The following is a 15,774-nucleotide window of genomic DNA, read 5'->3' on the forward strand; positions in this document are numbered from 1 at the left end:
TGTATTCATAATGTACCTAATAATTGTCCTACATGTTTCTCATTTTAGTCCAGTCAAACGCCAATCTTTAATCTTATTTTTGAAGAGGATAATAAGCTTATACTTACAGTAAATAGCTTTAGTCTTTGTTTGCTTTGGCTAAATCCTGTTCAAGTGGTGGGTTAACCAACAATTAACAATGAGAGGCCATTCCTGAACCTCGTTGACTTGGGGATGATTTGAAGTGACCGCCAATTATGACCATTTGATATTTAATACCAGCAATGTAGAAAAAGAGAAATAATGTAGTGCCAAAATAATGTACCCTTTTACTGAGGAGCAAAGTTTAACAAGCCATAACTCCGCTTCTGGATATCGTTTGAAGTCCAATGATATATCATTGTAAAGCTTATGATATATATTTTCTAAACACGGAAGAAAACAAAATTGACCAGGGGCCGACTTTACGAGCGTTTCGATGTGGATGGTCACATTTTAGGGTAATTTGAAGGAAAAAAAACATGCATGACTGATTGACCGTAGTGTGAGCTTACAATTCTTTGATTGAACATTTTCAGAGCCAAAGAACCTCAAGTACTAGAATACCAAAGTCAACAACTCAAGCTCTTCCCCAACCTTGCCACGGCCTATGCATTCACATTCCTTGGACGACAGATGCAAGACATGTATGCAAGATATATGTCTGAGTTATCCAGTGGAGAGTATAGCTCCCTACCTGAGGTAAGTTTAGTATCGATCATCCTATACCCATCCGTACCCCATCAAATGCAAAGACGACGAAAATTTACCCTTCTTAGGGAGGACAGCTTTTATGGTCTACTTAGCTCAGCAATGCTTTGCTGTCTTTGATAGCGCATTGTATCGGAGAGGTACCTGGCTTTTATCAGAGCCCAAACCCATAAAAGCCTGTAGCAAACTCTGTCAGGCTCCACTTAATTGTACACTCCGCTCCGATACCACGCGGTGACCAAAATATTGATCAAATCAATTTTACGACCATGCTTGAATTAACAACCCATTGAAACCTAATTACACCATTTTATGTAAACATAAACTTACACTAGAGTAGCAAGTTTTCATTGATTTAAAACACAGAATTCCGCGATTTTCCGTGTGTGGTTTTAAATACTAAATTCCGCTAAAAATCAGGGTAAAAAGAAGTTACTTGCGTTATCTTTTTAGTTGTTTTAAGCCTGATATCTTTGAATACGGACTTCATTTTCATTAATTTTACCTCACATTTTCATTATTTTTTCTTCTTTTTTATTTTTCTCAAGGAAAAACATGTTTTCTGTGTTTCCGTTTTTTTCTTAAATTCCGTGAATTTGTCCGTTTTTCTGTGACACAGAAAACTTGCCACTTGAACTTACACACATTATTGACTTTCTACTGACCGCAGACACGACCCCAGACATGCTTATTTAATGACCACTTGAGTAGTTGATGAGTGGGTCGTTAATATGTACTTACTGAACACAAAGGAAATTGATTATGGTTTTACCATCGACCGTGTTTATAATCCTGCTGCTCTGCTGAACGCTCTGATAGCTTTCAGCAAACTGGTATATACTGTTCGCTTGTTCCTATCGAACGCTCTGGCGTACATGAACCATTATCGAAGACAGCAAAGCATTGCTGAGCTCAGTAGACCCTTATTTATTATGACAATGAATGATGGGATTAGGTATAGTAATAAATAATATTTACTGGCAAAAATTTACGGTCCATCCCATGAATTCCCATCAATCTTGGCCCAGTATAAAATCAGTGGTATACACCTGTATTGGGCAATTTTGTCTTCCGGCTGACTTGCTCAAAAATGGCACAATTTCAAGTGTAAATTCTGCACAAAGTAGACGAAATTATGCAAGATTGCAACATTTTGACATAATTCTCTATAATTTTTTTGTTAATTGTTTTCTTTTCAGCTTCATGCAACAGCAGCTGGTCTCAAAGCATTCACCTCGTGGGTGATGATAGCCGGCATGGAGGAGATGCGTCTTGCATGCGGTGGTCACGGCTACTCATCGGCAAGTGCTTTCCCTGAGATCTATGCAAACCAGAACCCAGCTGCTACTTACGAAGGGGAGAATACTGTCATGATGCTGCAGACTGCTAGGTAAGGAAAACAGATGATTTTGACTGGGGAGGGCAGCTGGCTAAGGAAAACATTTAGAGGGTTCGAGGTTGGTAGTGACGTCAAAATGCATCTGTATACTACATGAGCCTATTATGCTGTGATACTAAAAATCATCTCATAGCTACGCAACCTAAAACATGCAATGTCACTGCCAAACTCCAACGACACAAGGTATAGCTACTGCTAAGGTAGTAGGTTTTGATGGGTTTTATTTGAGAGAAACTGGGAGGCCTATTGATTTATGCAAATTAGCAGAATAGTTCAATAAAAATCTACACTTACAAAAATGACAGCCAGTTAAAAAAATCATTGACCACACAGGAGTTGAACCTGGGACCTTCAGTTCACTGGACCAATGCTCTAAAAACTTAGCTAATGAGTCAGATGGGGAAGAGCAGGGATGTGATTATTTGTTGGTTCTTGAACAAAGAAGATATCTTACACTTCGCACAATGCATTTTCATTTTAAATTTCTGTACTGATTTGCTTTCTAGTGCAACATATGGGGTCGATAGTGATACCTCAACAGAGCACATCCAGATCTTGCCAAATATGTTTATTTCTTGTCTTGACTATCAACCCATGTTTAGCCAATCTATTCTCAATATAAACACAAAGGAAACCTGTACAAAGTAATAGGAGTGACATCAGTCCCTGTAATGAGGATTCTGGGAAGGGTAAAATATCTCCTCTGGTCCTTAATTAACCAATCGACCAATCCTTATTTTGAAACTGGGATTTTTTTACTGCACAAGATGGTACTGACTCTATCTTTGTCGGATTCATCTGTTTTTTGGATTATTTTTTTCAGTTTCAGAATGCTGACAGCCTAAATATTAATTATGGGCCATGATAAAAGAAGACTCCTTTAATTAAGTTTAATGCCAAATGGTTGGGAGAACCTTCATGAATGCAAATCAAAATCTTGCATTGAGGGTGCAGACCACAAGTATTAAGTCATGTTGCTCCCAAGCATATAGATTTACATGACAAAACAGGAAAATTCTGAAAAAGCAGGAAAAAGTGTGTAAAAAAATTCTCCAAAATGGGCTAAAAATATATAAAAATGTGGAAATTTGGACAACAAAAAAGCAGGAATTCCTGCTTGGACAGGAAAATTTTCATGCCAGTTTTCCAATGATTTTGTTATAACCCGTCCTCTCCATCCACAGGTACCTACTGAAATGTGTTCGCAATGTGAGGGCTGGTAAGGGGGTTGGAGGTGTCATGTCCTACCTGGCTGAGACTCCACAACCAAGATCCTCTGCTGCTAATGACAAGGATTTCCTGTGCAGTAAGATGCTGACTGAGGCATATAAACATGTGGCACGCAGGTAAGGGATTTACTTCAATCTATGTGGACATGAATCGAGGTCTAAATGTACAGGTGTGTGGGGGTGTGTGTGTCCTGTAGCAAACCTTGTTTTAGGTGTACAGTCCAACGTCTCTTATCCGGACCTGTTTTATATGGATCTCTATGTTATCCGGATGTGAAATCTTCACGGGGAAATATGTTTTTGATGATTTACCACAGGTAATTCCCGGGGCACTCCAACTTTGGAGGTGACGCGTATGTAGGGCTGTTAAGACCCCTTTTTCAGCATCGCTCTCACCCAAAGACCCCATATTTTTTTGCGAACACATGCTCTGTCACCAAGACCCCTATTTTTCCATTTGATCTGTCACCCAAAGACCCTTACAAGTTCAATTTGAACAGCAACTTTCATTTTTCACTAATTTTGTTACTTATTTTGAAAAAACAATGAAATTTGAAGCCATTTAGAACTAGAAATTCGATTTTCGAGGTTTTTGTGACGCTGTTTCGGCTCTCACCCAAAGATTCCATTAAAAAAAAAGGTCATGTTCTCACCCAATGACCCCATATTTTTTACATTTTGCTCTCACCGAATGCCAAAAATCATGCTCTCACCCAATGACCCCATATTTGTTACATTTTGCTCTCACCGAATGCCCCTTAGTGCGAAAGTGCCAGCCCTACACCTATATCCATTTCATATTGAAGTGCCCCCCGGGTAATTCCATGCTCTGAATGCTTAGAATGACATCTATGTTGCAAAAAGCACTCTAAAGCCATCTCTTAGTGTTATTACACCATGTTTAAACAATCTTTTGTTGTCACCATTTCAGTACTTGGGACAGTCAATGCAGAATTACAAGTAATTCACTTATCCGGATTTTTCACTTATCCGGACAACGCTTGGTCCCATCATGGTTGGATAAGAGAGGTTGGACTGTAGTTAGTGTGTGCGTATGTGAGTTCTGGTAAAAATGACCTCTAATGAGCACCCCCTTTTTGAAAAGTTCACGCAGTGGCGGCATATACGGTATGTGTTAATTAGCCCTTGTAATTGAGCTGTGCACAATGTCACTTTTCGCATTGCTGATTGAAAACGTCTGATATGAGAATAATTTGTTTTTGATATTTCAGACTGGTGTACGAGGCAGCAGACCGAGTGACAGATTCCCTTAAGAAAGGCCGCGCACAGGTTATCGCCTCAAATGAGAACCACCTCCATCTTCTACGTGCTGGCCAGGTAGGCTATAAAACACTGAGAACTACCTGCCGATTGGCCAAAAAGAAGTTTTCATTATCAATCGGACCAATCAGCAATATTGTTAGAATAATTTCACCACACAAAAATGAATTATTTGCAAAGCTCCATGCATTCTGATTGGTGATTAAAGTGAAAATATGTAATTGACCAATCAGAGGCAATGTTAGATCGGCTGGTAGTACTCAGGCAGTATCAGTGATCTGCTAATTCAGAAATTCTAAAAAAAATTTTTTGCATATGGCCCATTTCACGGTTAGGCGCCACTTTTGGTGAAAAAAACTCGAAATTTTCAAAATGGATTAAATTTCATTTAATGGGGGTTTTCTTTTCCAAATTAGACCAGATTTTCATAAAAATATCATTTCCCAGCTTAAATCTCTCTACTTCTTGAAGAAAATTATGATTTATTATCTCATGTTATGTAATTTTTTAACAAATTGGATAAATATTGAGAAGTGAATATTTATACTTTGACTGTCCAATACATATATAATAGATATTTAAAATAAACAAGTGTGTCATAGGCTCTCTTCTGACCAAATTTGGGCAACTTTTGTTGTGTAATGACAAATTTATGGCCACTCAAATGTAATTTTTGTGGTAAAAAAGGGAAATTGACATGAAAAGGTTTACTCAACAATTTTAATAATCAAGGAATGACTCTGATATTCCACAGCTTTGAAGGTCATAATATGGGTAATGTTCACAAATAATATCAGCCAGTTTGAAAACACAGGTCAAATTCAAGATTCTGATGTTTGTTCAATTTTGGATGTGACTGATGTCAATGTGAACGGAAACCACATACTGTAAAGCAGAGTATATTTCAGAAAATAATGCTTCAACGAGTTTTCACACCCCCAGTAAATTAAATGGGATATACTGAAACATATCAACCTGTGTTAGTGTTCATTTTAAAACATTGTTTACAATTTATAGAAGCGGATGTGACATTTTCAATTGTGAACAGAATATTTCATTATTACAAACAGTTTGCTTGTCAAAATATAAGCTTTAAGCACTTCTAACACATATATTTTGTGAGATTCTATTGAATTGAGCAATGCTAAAATGTTTTTCCTGACCCTTTATATTTTTGACAAGCAAAATGTTTATAATACTGAAATATTCCGTTCACAATTGAAAATGTCACATCCGCTTCTGTAAATTGTATACAAAACTGTCCCCAAAGACAATCAACAAAGCCATGAAATAATCATATGTGACATGTATGAAATAATAAACCTATTTTAGAAAGTCAAATATCATGTTGTATTTTGACCTAAAAACTACTAATTTTGAGGATGTGACATGTGAACGGAAATTGAAGCTTTTTGAGTCCCCTGTCACAATTAAAGAAGGCATACTGAATTAAAGATTTGTTGTGCCTTTTGATCCCCACAAACCTGTAATGAAATAACTTCAAACTGGCATCCTAGTCCCATTCCTGTCGTAGTTCTTTGAAGAAACTATTTTGGATGTGACAGGTAGTCAGGTACCATGGATGTGACACATGTGAACGGAAACTTTGAAATGACATCTGCAAGCTAAGTTGATGAAGGAGTTTTCATTAAATGGTGTCATTAGATAGCTTGTAGCAGGAGATTTTTTAAAATCAAGGAGAAAAAATTCTGCCACTTATTTGTTAATAAATTATACTATTTGGAAAATTAATCGGATGTGACAAAACTGTGAACGGAATTTGTTGGCAAAAATTCAAAATATCGCTGTATCTACATATTAAGAGCAACAAGTGTAATTTGTTCAACAAATAGTAACAAGACTCTGAACTTTACTAAAACACACTAGTTTGCCATTCATGTAAATTATTAGTTGATCTATTCCACATTGAATAAGGTACATAGATGTGAACGGAAAATGTCACATCCGAATTCAGAAATTTAAATGGTTCTCATGCTAGTTTAACTGACAACAGTTACTTTGTTCATGTATGGCTGTATAGTGCAACTTGTTCACTACATAAAAACAACAAAAGCAGCTGGTAGGCTCAACATAGTTAAAAGTGGCAGCATTGGAAAATAAATGTCTGTTTCCAGGTTGCTAGTAAAATGTGGTTTTGACCACTTCTTACCCCTGTGTGCCCTGAAAGATAAAAGCAGAAAGGCAGATTAAGCTAGTGGAGGTAGGCCATACAGAGACAATGAAAAATCACCAACAGTCAATTCTGTAACCCCATTATTTTTTACACACCAGGCCAGATATGTTGAAAATCAAAAAGTGGCGCCTAACCGTGAAATGGGCCATATTGGTAAGAAGGATAGCTGTATTTAACTTGTGATGCAAAGCAAGGGGTTGACAGTGATTCGCCGATTCTCCAAATTTGGCCAAATTTGCACGCTACGGTATGCTGTACAGAAGCTGCCGCGAACCACAAATTTGGTACCAGCATGGGCGCCGCCATTTTGGAAAAAGGGGGTGCTGGCGACCGTCGACTCGACGGTCGCCAGCACCCCCGAACGCGCCCAGCACCATGACTACGCGTAACAGTACGCGTTTCCAACTATCAATCATTCGGGGTCAATCACCTCGAGCTTGACAACGATATCTGAATAGACTATCGCCAAGTCTTACGTGTATGCGCGAAATTAGGTTAATTTTCGTGATTGAAACAGTATTTTTCTTTTATAAATCTTGGCCCGGATAGCGGGATTGTTGGTTGATTTAATGTATTTGATAAATTAAGTTCATGGATGCGCTAAAAATGTAACTAAAAGTATTAAAAAGCTGTTCAACATTTGAAAAACTGCACTGTAGCAGGCTTGAAAAAGTCTAACCGTGGATGCAGCAAGCCACGATTTTACGGGTCATTTTCATGACTTGAACGCGGAGCACGGACACGATGCAGCCGGTAGAAATCGCGGTAGTGTTCCAGGCCTACGCGATGGCAAGGTAATGGCGGCTTCCCTAGTTGTATTTCTTTTTATCTCAAGTGTCACTTCCCAATCTTTATTTATTCCCTGTGCAAAGTGACTAATTAAAAAAAAATGGAAGGTAGAAGTAGCTTCATGTCTCACTTTGATATTTAAAGAAGGAAAAAAAAATCTTTACAATATTATTCACATTCATGTTGTTGGTACATTGTATTTGTGACCAGCTCCAACAAAACCCAGAACAAGTCTCCAGACATGTTTTTGAGTTATATTGTTTAAAGATGACATAATTCCAATAAAAAAATTGAATTTGGAATTTTTAATTTCAGCTTTAGTGGACTCTCACATCTGAACGTACTTATTAATTATAAAAAGAGGTTTATTTAATCAATAATTAACAGTTGAACTACAATAATCCCTATTCAAACATGTGCAAGGCAGAAAATTAATTAGCCCATTACTCAGAATAGCAATTTGGCCAAAATATCAAGGTATCATTTACAAAATTATCCATATCTTGAAAAGTATATAATTTTGGTAAGTTTATAAAATGTTTTTTTTTTCAAATCATGAAATGTCAAAAATGCAACTTGTTTCTGGTTTTGTCAGAATGGGTCACATTTATTTTATTTGTATATTATCATTTAGAGGTTAATGACTGCACATCAGTTGTTTTGAAGGTATTGTGACCATGATTGCAAGTAACGATGTCACATGCAGAGATTGCAGTACCTCTACTAATTAATTCATCCCTGATCTTTGCCCCGGGGGGCCACTCATATATAGAAGTTGTAAGCATCCGCGTGAATTGACTTTCAAAAATGACCCTAAGCTAGGATGTCGAAAATTTGTCAAACTAACCCTAAACAAGGATTTCACTCAAATAAAAACACCCTAAGCAAGGAATTTGTTTGAAATTTACCCCTAAACAAGGACAGACAATATAAAAACGCCATAAGTGAGGTGGGTTGAAATTTGCCCCCTATTCATTGCGTGTGTCAGTGTCATTGACAGTATGATGATATCGGCAAGCTTAAAATTGGCGCTGTTGAAGTCGGCTCCGATTTTTTAAAAATCGTGTTAGCAAAATTGCTCAGAAACCACTCTTTTGTGCCGAATAACTTGACAAATATGTCACCACTGATGTCCGTTAATTGGGTAATTAAAAAAAACTACCCTAAACGAGGATCATCCTTAAAAAAACACCCCTTCTTTTAGTAAAATGAGTGTTTTGAGACCCTAATCGCGGATTCGCGCGGATCCTCGTTTTGCTTTTCAAAACCACCCTAAATCTGTGTTTTCTTTCATGCGGATGCTTACAACTTTCATATATGAGTGATCCCCCCGGGATCTTTGCAAGAAAATGGATAAACAGAGTGGAAATATATTGTTCAACTTCAAAATTTTGTTCTCTCTTTTCCAGGCCCATTGCCACCTGTACGTAGTTGACAACTTCTTCTCTGCAGTCGCAGAACTCGCTGCCCCAGACTCTGTGAAGGAAGTGCTCCAAGCCCTAGCCTCATTGTATGCTGTCCATGGTATCATTCAGAACAGAGGAGAATTTCTGTATGTAAGTATATACTAGGCTCAGGCAATTGTTAAAAACAATCGATTTCGATTAACTATTTTTTTAATCAGTTATTTTCGAACATCTTGTGACTGTAATAGGTTGAGCATTATTTGTTGCATAGAATCCCGCTATTAAATATGCTGTGCATTTTAAGTAGAGAAAGATGTGTTTCACTTGTTATTCTGGTGGTAGTTTCAACTAATAACCACCTATAAGGCCCTTCGCACTTGATTATTAGTTTCCTGTTTACCGCCCGTGTCCAAAATTGAAAATCTCAAAATAGTTATTTTTGATTATTTCTAATTTTCTCCTTTAAAATAACTTTCAACTTCTTCTACTTGCCATTTTCTGACTTTAATAATATCAACAATAATGATGAATAAACAAAGAGTACAACTCTACCTTCACTTATTTATAAAATCAAATATTGTTTTGAAATAATTAAATGCCCGCTCTAGTCAAAACGAGTCAATAGTTGCTTGTAATAGTTCAAACTAAATAAAGAAAATAAAAGATAATTAATAATTAATAATTAAAAGTCACCTTGTCCCTTTTTCAAAATCTTTAACAGGAAACTAATAAAAAAAAGCGCGCAATGATTTATAGTGCGCTACGCACAGGCACAACGCCTAGACGTTGATCCACAAGCCTCAGCACACTTTACATGTTGTCGCTGACCACTATGGCCCACATCATTCCATAAACCATTAAACAACAATTCAGGGACTTTGCTGCTGCAAGAGCGCACACCCTAGACATTCCACAAATAACCATCGCAACCAGGATCAGCTCCCGAGTTTCGTCTGACGGGTTACAACGAGACAAATTAGCAGTGAGTTCCTTGTCCAGGGGAATTTCAAGCTAACTCAATTTTTCCACGAGAGCGTGCGAAGGGACGTAACTAATTACTATTTAAAAAAACCACCTGTCAGTTGAAAAAATTGCTTAAAAATCTATTTGCTTAGAAAAACAATTAATTATTTTCTATAAAATCAAAATGTTGATACTACAATTAGTGTTTTTAAATAACTGAGTACCCAATTTAAAAAAAATGATTTATTTTTTTGATTAATTAAAATATCGCCCAAGCCTGATGCCTACCTTGGGCATGTTTGTTCAAACACACATGTACACATCTCCTCAAAGTTGTTTATTCTTCTTCTTCTTCTTCTTCTTCGGTTGAGTCGGCATACTCAGACTAATTGCTGTATGTTCGCCAACTTTACAAAGGTTTCAGAGGAATTGGACTGTCAGAGATACACGATTCTTACTAGATGTTTGTTCTGTTTTCGAGTCTTCACTTTTCTTGGATGCTTTGGTTTCAGTTTGGTTTGTCTTGGTTACTTCAGTTTCTTTGGTTTCTTCTTTGTTTGTTACTTCAGTTGCTTTGGTTTCTTTGCTTGTCTTGGTTACTTCAGTTGCTTTGGTTTCTTCTTTGCTTGTTACTTCAGTTGCTTTGGTTTCTTTGCTTGTCTTGGTTACTTCAGTTGCTTTGGTTTCTTCTTTGCTTGTTACTTCAGTTGCTTTGGTTTCTTTGCTTGTCTTGGTTACTTCAGTTGCTTTGGTTTCTTCTTTGCTTGTTACTTCAGTTGCTTTGGCTTCTTTGCTTGTTTTGGTTACTTCAGTTGCTTTGGTTTCTTTTTTGCTTGTCTTAGTTACTTCAGTAGCTTTGGTTTCTGTTTGACTTGTCTTCGGGTGGCATTGTATGCTGTCTAATGCCTATGGTATCATTTGGAATAGAGAAGAATCTTTAAAAGAAAACATATGCTCGTACTAATGTGCATACATATAATAAGCATATTGGTACAAGCATGTATGCACATTTAGGAAGTCCTCCAGGAACTTAGTCTCAATGATTTTGAATTTCTCTCTGTTTTTTTCTAGGATGGCTACCTGACTGGTGACCAACTGGCCATGGCTGACCGTCAACTCATCGCTCTACTTGGCACCATCCGTCCCAACGCAGTGACCCTGGTAGATTCCTTTGACATCCATGATGATATCTTAGGGTCTATTCTGGGACGTTATGATGGCAATGTGTATGAGAACCTGTACAAGTGGGCCAAGTCTTCGCCACTCAATGATAAAGAGGTATATGTGGTCTATGCCTGCCTTATTTTGGGATGAGAGAATTTTAGAGTATTTTCATCAGAAAAATACATTTGCAATAAATACCGTATTGTTTGTAATAAACGCTCCCCTCTAATAAACGCCCCCCCCTCCAATTTTTCTGTGAAAATTTGACAAAAATTCCATGCTATATCGTGTGAGTAAGCTTAAAAACTGGCATCAATCAGTCAGTCTTGTCAGGGATGATCGGTAAATTGCATGGACAAAACCTGTTATGACTCACACTTCCATCCATTCCATTGCCTAATTATGGTAGAATTTCACTAGATTCTTGCTTGATGATGTACTTACAGGTGTAATTTTGATGCATTTACCACGAAAATGATATTTTACATGGGTGTCGCCATTAGTATAGCCGTAAATCCTCTTTTCTACAGGAGCACCATCGGAAATCGGAAAGTTTTTTTTCACTGACAATTCACCTTCAATAAATGCCCCCCTTTTGGAAAAATGCAATGCCCCGGACGTTTATTACAAACAATACGGTAGTGGACTCGGAATTGAATTAGAAATATTTTAGACACGAAAGTTTCCTGTCGGACAATTTTTGACAAAAATGTGACATGATCAAGTAGAATGAGTCGAATGTCAGCCCTGGTCGAAAATGAGTTTTACACATGTTTCTATAGGACATTTAGGGCTCTCAGAAACTGAAAACCCCATGTTAATACAAATTTCTTTCAATCAATCGCTGAAAACAATATAAAACAAAAGAATTTTAACACTTTCTTTGCCAATATATCAAAATCAATATTAGCGACATCCGACTCATTTCCGTTGATCGTGTCACAAATATTCAAAATCTTTGTCACAAATATTTTAAACAAACTTTTGAAGGAAAAAAAAAAAGGATTTTTGATTAGAGCGCTAGGAAGAGGATAATCAAACAATTCTTTTTTAGCCTAATAGAGGTCACGTATGCCTACCACATCCGCAATAAGTTTGTGGCTTCAATATTGTATTTGAATGCTTATTATGTATTATTTAAGAAATAAAGGATAATGCTGCACCCTTTATTTCTATTCTATTACCACAAAATAGTGTGATTTAAAGAGAAAATATCACTTTTTTGCAACCAATAATTTGAAGTCGCAAGGGTAGTTACTTCAAGGTGGAGCGGGTACGCATAGCCAAATCGTAATTATAAGTGACGGCGAGTATTGCAGAAATTTTGTATGTGTAACCAAGGGTAATACTTTGTGTACTGTATACGCCAATATTTTCGTGTACAGATATTTTCGCTGTTTCAAGTATCACTGACAATTTCGCAAGGTGTTAAATTCACTGTTATTAGCAACTTATATAATAAAATACATTAGAAATGTCTTCATTTCAACATATTCGCTGGTTATTATTTTCGCGGGCATATATTAATCTGCAAAATTCACGAAAATCAAACCACCGCGAAACTTTCAGCGTATACAGTATAATGTATTACAAAGCTTATAGTGCATGCATCAGACTTTGCTGTGCACTGTTATGAATGAAGAACATCCCCTCCAATTAAGGAGAGAGTTTGCTCATGGTTCTTTCAAATACAGTAACACATTGTTTTTGTCTTTCTTTTCCTACCTTTCAGGTGGTAGATGCTTACGACCTTCACATCAAGCCATTCTTGCAGGAGAACATCGCTAAATCTAAACTGTAGAGGCAGAAGATGGTGATATGACTTGACATTCCAGGAGAGGGTTCTTAATATTGATTTATGTGGAAATGGACTATTTCATTATTTTGAAATCTGCCATACCCATGTGGGAAATTTAAGAAAAGACTTCCACACAGAGGGAGTGTGGTTTTCAAATGGAATGAATTATTTTATATATAACCCATACTCCCCCTGTATGGCTTTGCCTATATCTTCCACAACTGGAGTGAGTATTCAAAATGGAAATTGTCTATTCTATAAAAATTTAAAAAAACACACTCCCTTTGCAGAAGACCGTAAGCTAAATCTTTGGCAGGGGGAGTGTGCATTTTAAATCATAATGAAATAACCAAATGTGTAGCTGTGATTCTGAAACTGAAGGATTTTCAGACCTGGAACATGTCAGCTTTTTAGTGCATATCGGCTTTTTTCGTCACTCAAATTGACAGGTTTTCTTTATTCAGCCCAATTTGATCACAATTTCACCCTTCTGCTTTTTTTTTGAGGATTTTCATCTTTTCACTTGGTCAGTTTCAGGTCTGAATTTTGAGTGATAGTTTAGCAATGAAGCAGCTAAGTGTCAATGCAATGTATAAAGGTAACAAAGCATAAAGTAACTTTCTGAAGAAAATCTCTGTATTATTTTGAAAGTTTTGTACTTGAGCCAACAAAGAAAAGATTGGAAGGAATGTGTAGGAGGAAGCTTGTGGATAATGTGTGAACAAAATCAAAATTCCACATAGTTGAAGTAAATAAAGTATTCCTTAATTAATTGTCCTTGTATAAGAAAGACAAACCCTCATTCTCAGAAATATTTGAGAAAAAAAACCCATGCAATTTATAATTAAATTTTATGTAAAAATTATCTCTATTTTATGTACTTTAAGTATACATTTCGAGAAAGTAAATGTCGCAAGAACTCCAACTAGCGTAACAGATTCTTGCAAAATTGAGAAGTTTTTGAGAAAATTACAACATTTGATTTTACGTTACTGCCTCGGGGAATGCATACGGTCTATAACGGCTAAGTTATCAGCCTCTAACAACTATTTTGATGGGTTATAAAAAAGCTATATCATGTATTGAGCCAATCGAGAGATGTGGTAAAAATATAGTCCTGAAGAGGATTAAGCTTAAACATACTAAGTGGTCTAAAACCTGTATTTTGATTGGTTACTCAGATGATTATATCATGTACATTGTAATTATTAACCAATCAGGGACACTGTAACAAAGGGTAGTACCCTTGGAGTTAACAGTTCACAAACAAGATTATCAGAATGGTCGACTGCAGATCCGTCAGATAACGCTTTTTCAATGGGAATTCAACTTTGCTGCTTGGATGATGTCATGATGAGGTTAGCATTTATTTAAGAAATAAAGGGTAATGCATTATCCTTTACACAAAAAATAATGTGTTCGAGGCAGTAAAAACATAAATAATAGAGAGATTGCGAAATTTACGTGAAACGTGACACGGGAACGCGAACGGCAAGCTACATTCGTCGAAAATCGGTTATTATGCCCTCTAGAGGGTCGAGGGTGAAATCTATTGTGAATTGGTCAATCATGGAATTACCGTAAGGCGATTACGTTGCGGTTGGTAGCAAAAAATGACGTTCCAAAATGACAAAAAAACGCATTATAAAATGCAGAAAATGTTATGTTCATCATGTTATGAAACGAATCAAAGTATCCTAATAGAACACGTAGAGTCCGACATGTAATAAAATCCATTTTGGGGGTTAAAATTTGATCTCGTATAGACAAGAAGAATTGAACAAATTTCGATTTTTTTTTTTTTTTTTTTTCGAACGGGCAGATTGCCTATTCATTTGTGTGTGGAAAATGCCGTCCAAAAATCAGCTTGCGAAGAGGCGTTTTAGGCAAGATTGTGTCGTGTTACGGCATAAATGCGTATAATTGTCTGTTTGGGACTGGGATCAGAAGTTCGTGCAACGCTATTTTTTCGCCTTGCTTTTTCGTTGTGCATTAAACAGCTGTCAAAGTGTTTTGCTTATGGATACTATTCAGCAAACTCCAAAATGTTTTTAAAACATGATAATGCATGTGTTTTTGGTTTTAGTTAAAACGTTTTGATAACATATCGATGTATGTTTATATAAAAATCATGAAAACTCGTGTTATATATACTGAAAAAGTAATACAACATTTTAAGCCAAAATTCGAAATGCTATATAGTAAAATATCATTTGGCAAACATATTTAAGTGTCTATTGTGTTAGAACGTTTATCAGCAAGTTTAGAACAAAGGGTTTTTGGAATGTTATTAAAACTTTTAATGCCCTTGACCCTCACATAACCTTTAACCCGACATTTAACGCTTTTTGTAATATATTTGTGTTTGCTGGGTAGTAATCGAACTAGGCATATTAGATTATCTATTTTCATTTTGCTTTAGAAAGTAAACAGGGTATTATTTATATGATAATGGAGTTTGTTTCTTGTTATTCGAATAATATCATGACACCAAGACTTCCCAGGCATCCAACACCAAACTCTGTTTAGATTATTTAGACAAATAGCATACACGTGTGAACATAGGCCTATACTCATTTTCCAATAGCCCGCAAAACTCAAATATCGCTAATCTGAACTGAATGCTTAGAGCATTATAGATACAGCCAGTCGTATTTGCATATCAATACCGAGGAAAGTAGTTCGATGAAAGAAGATAATCTTCTCTGGTTCGATGCACCCAAGGTGAATCAATGGGTGCTTCCTATTACCTTTAGATTATTTGCCTCAGCATAGCGCCATCATGATTGCAATTGCGTGTACACGTAGTCTTGGTTCAGACT

At 36.5% G+C, this 15,774-nt stretch overlaps 1 protein-coding gene across 3 annotated transcripts in view; it reads left to right on the forward strand.

Moving 5' to 3' along the window:
- The window catches only part of LOC140144077 (peroxisomal acyl-coenzyme A oxidase 1-like), a 49,356-nt gene extending 34,607 nt beyond the window's left edge, over positions 1–14,749 (forward strand). For all 3 annotated transcript variants that reach the window (XM_072165914.1, XM_072165915.1, XM_072165913.1), the window contains exons 8-14: positions 558–720; positions 1,929–2,119; positions 3,313–3,474; positions 4,590–4,695; positions 9,031–9,177; positions 11,062–11,268; positions 12,887–14,749. In XM_072165914.1, the coding sequence (XP_072022015.1) occupies positions 558–720; positions 1,929–2,119; positions 3,313–3,474; positions 4,590–4,695; positions 9,031–9,177; positions 11,062–11,268; positions 12,887–12,955 (1,045 nt within the window). In that variant the 3' untranslated portion in view covers positions 12,956–14,749. The remainder of the gene's footprint in view (positions 1–557; positions 721–1,928; positions 2,120–3,312; positions 3,475–4,589; positions 4,696–9,030; positions 9,178–11,061; positions 11,269–12,886) is intronic.
- Positions 14,750–15,774: the final 1,025 nt, after the last annotated feature.

This window comes from Amphiura filiformis, unplaced genomic scaffold, assembly GCF_039555335.1.
Source record: "Amphiura filiformis unplaced genomic scaffold, Afil_fr2py scaffold_39, whole genome shotgun sequence".
NCBI classification, from domain to species: domain Eukaryota; kingdom Metazoa; phylum Echinodermata; class Ophiuroidea; order Amphilepidida; family Amphiuridae; genus Amphiura; species Amphiura filiformis.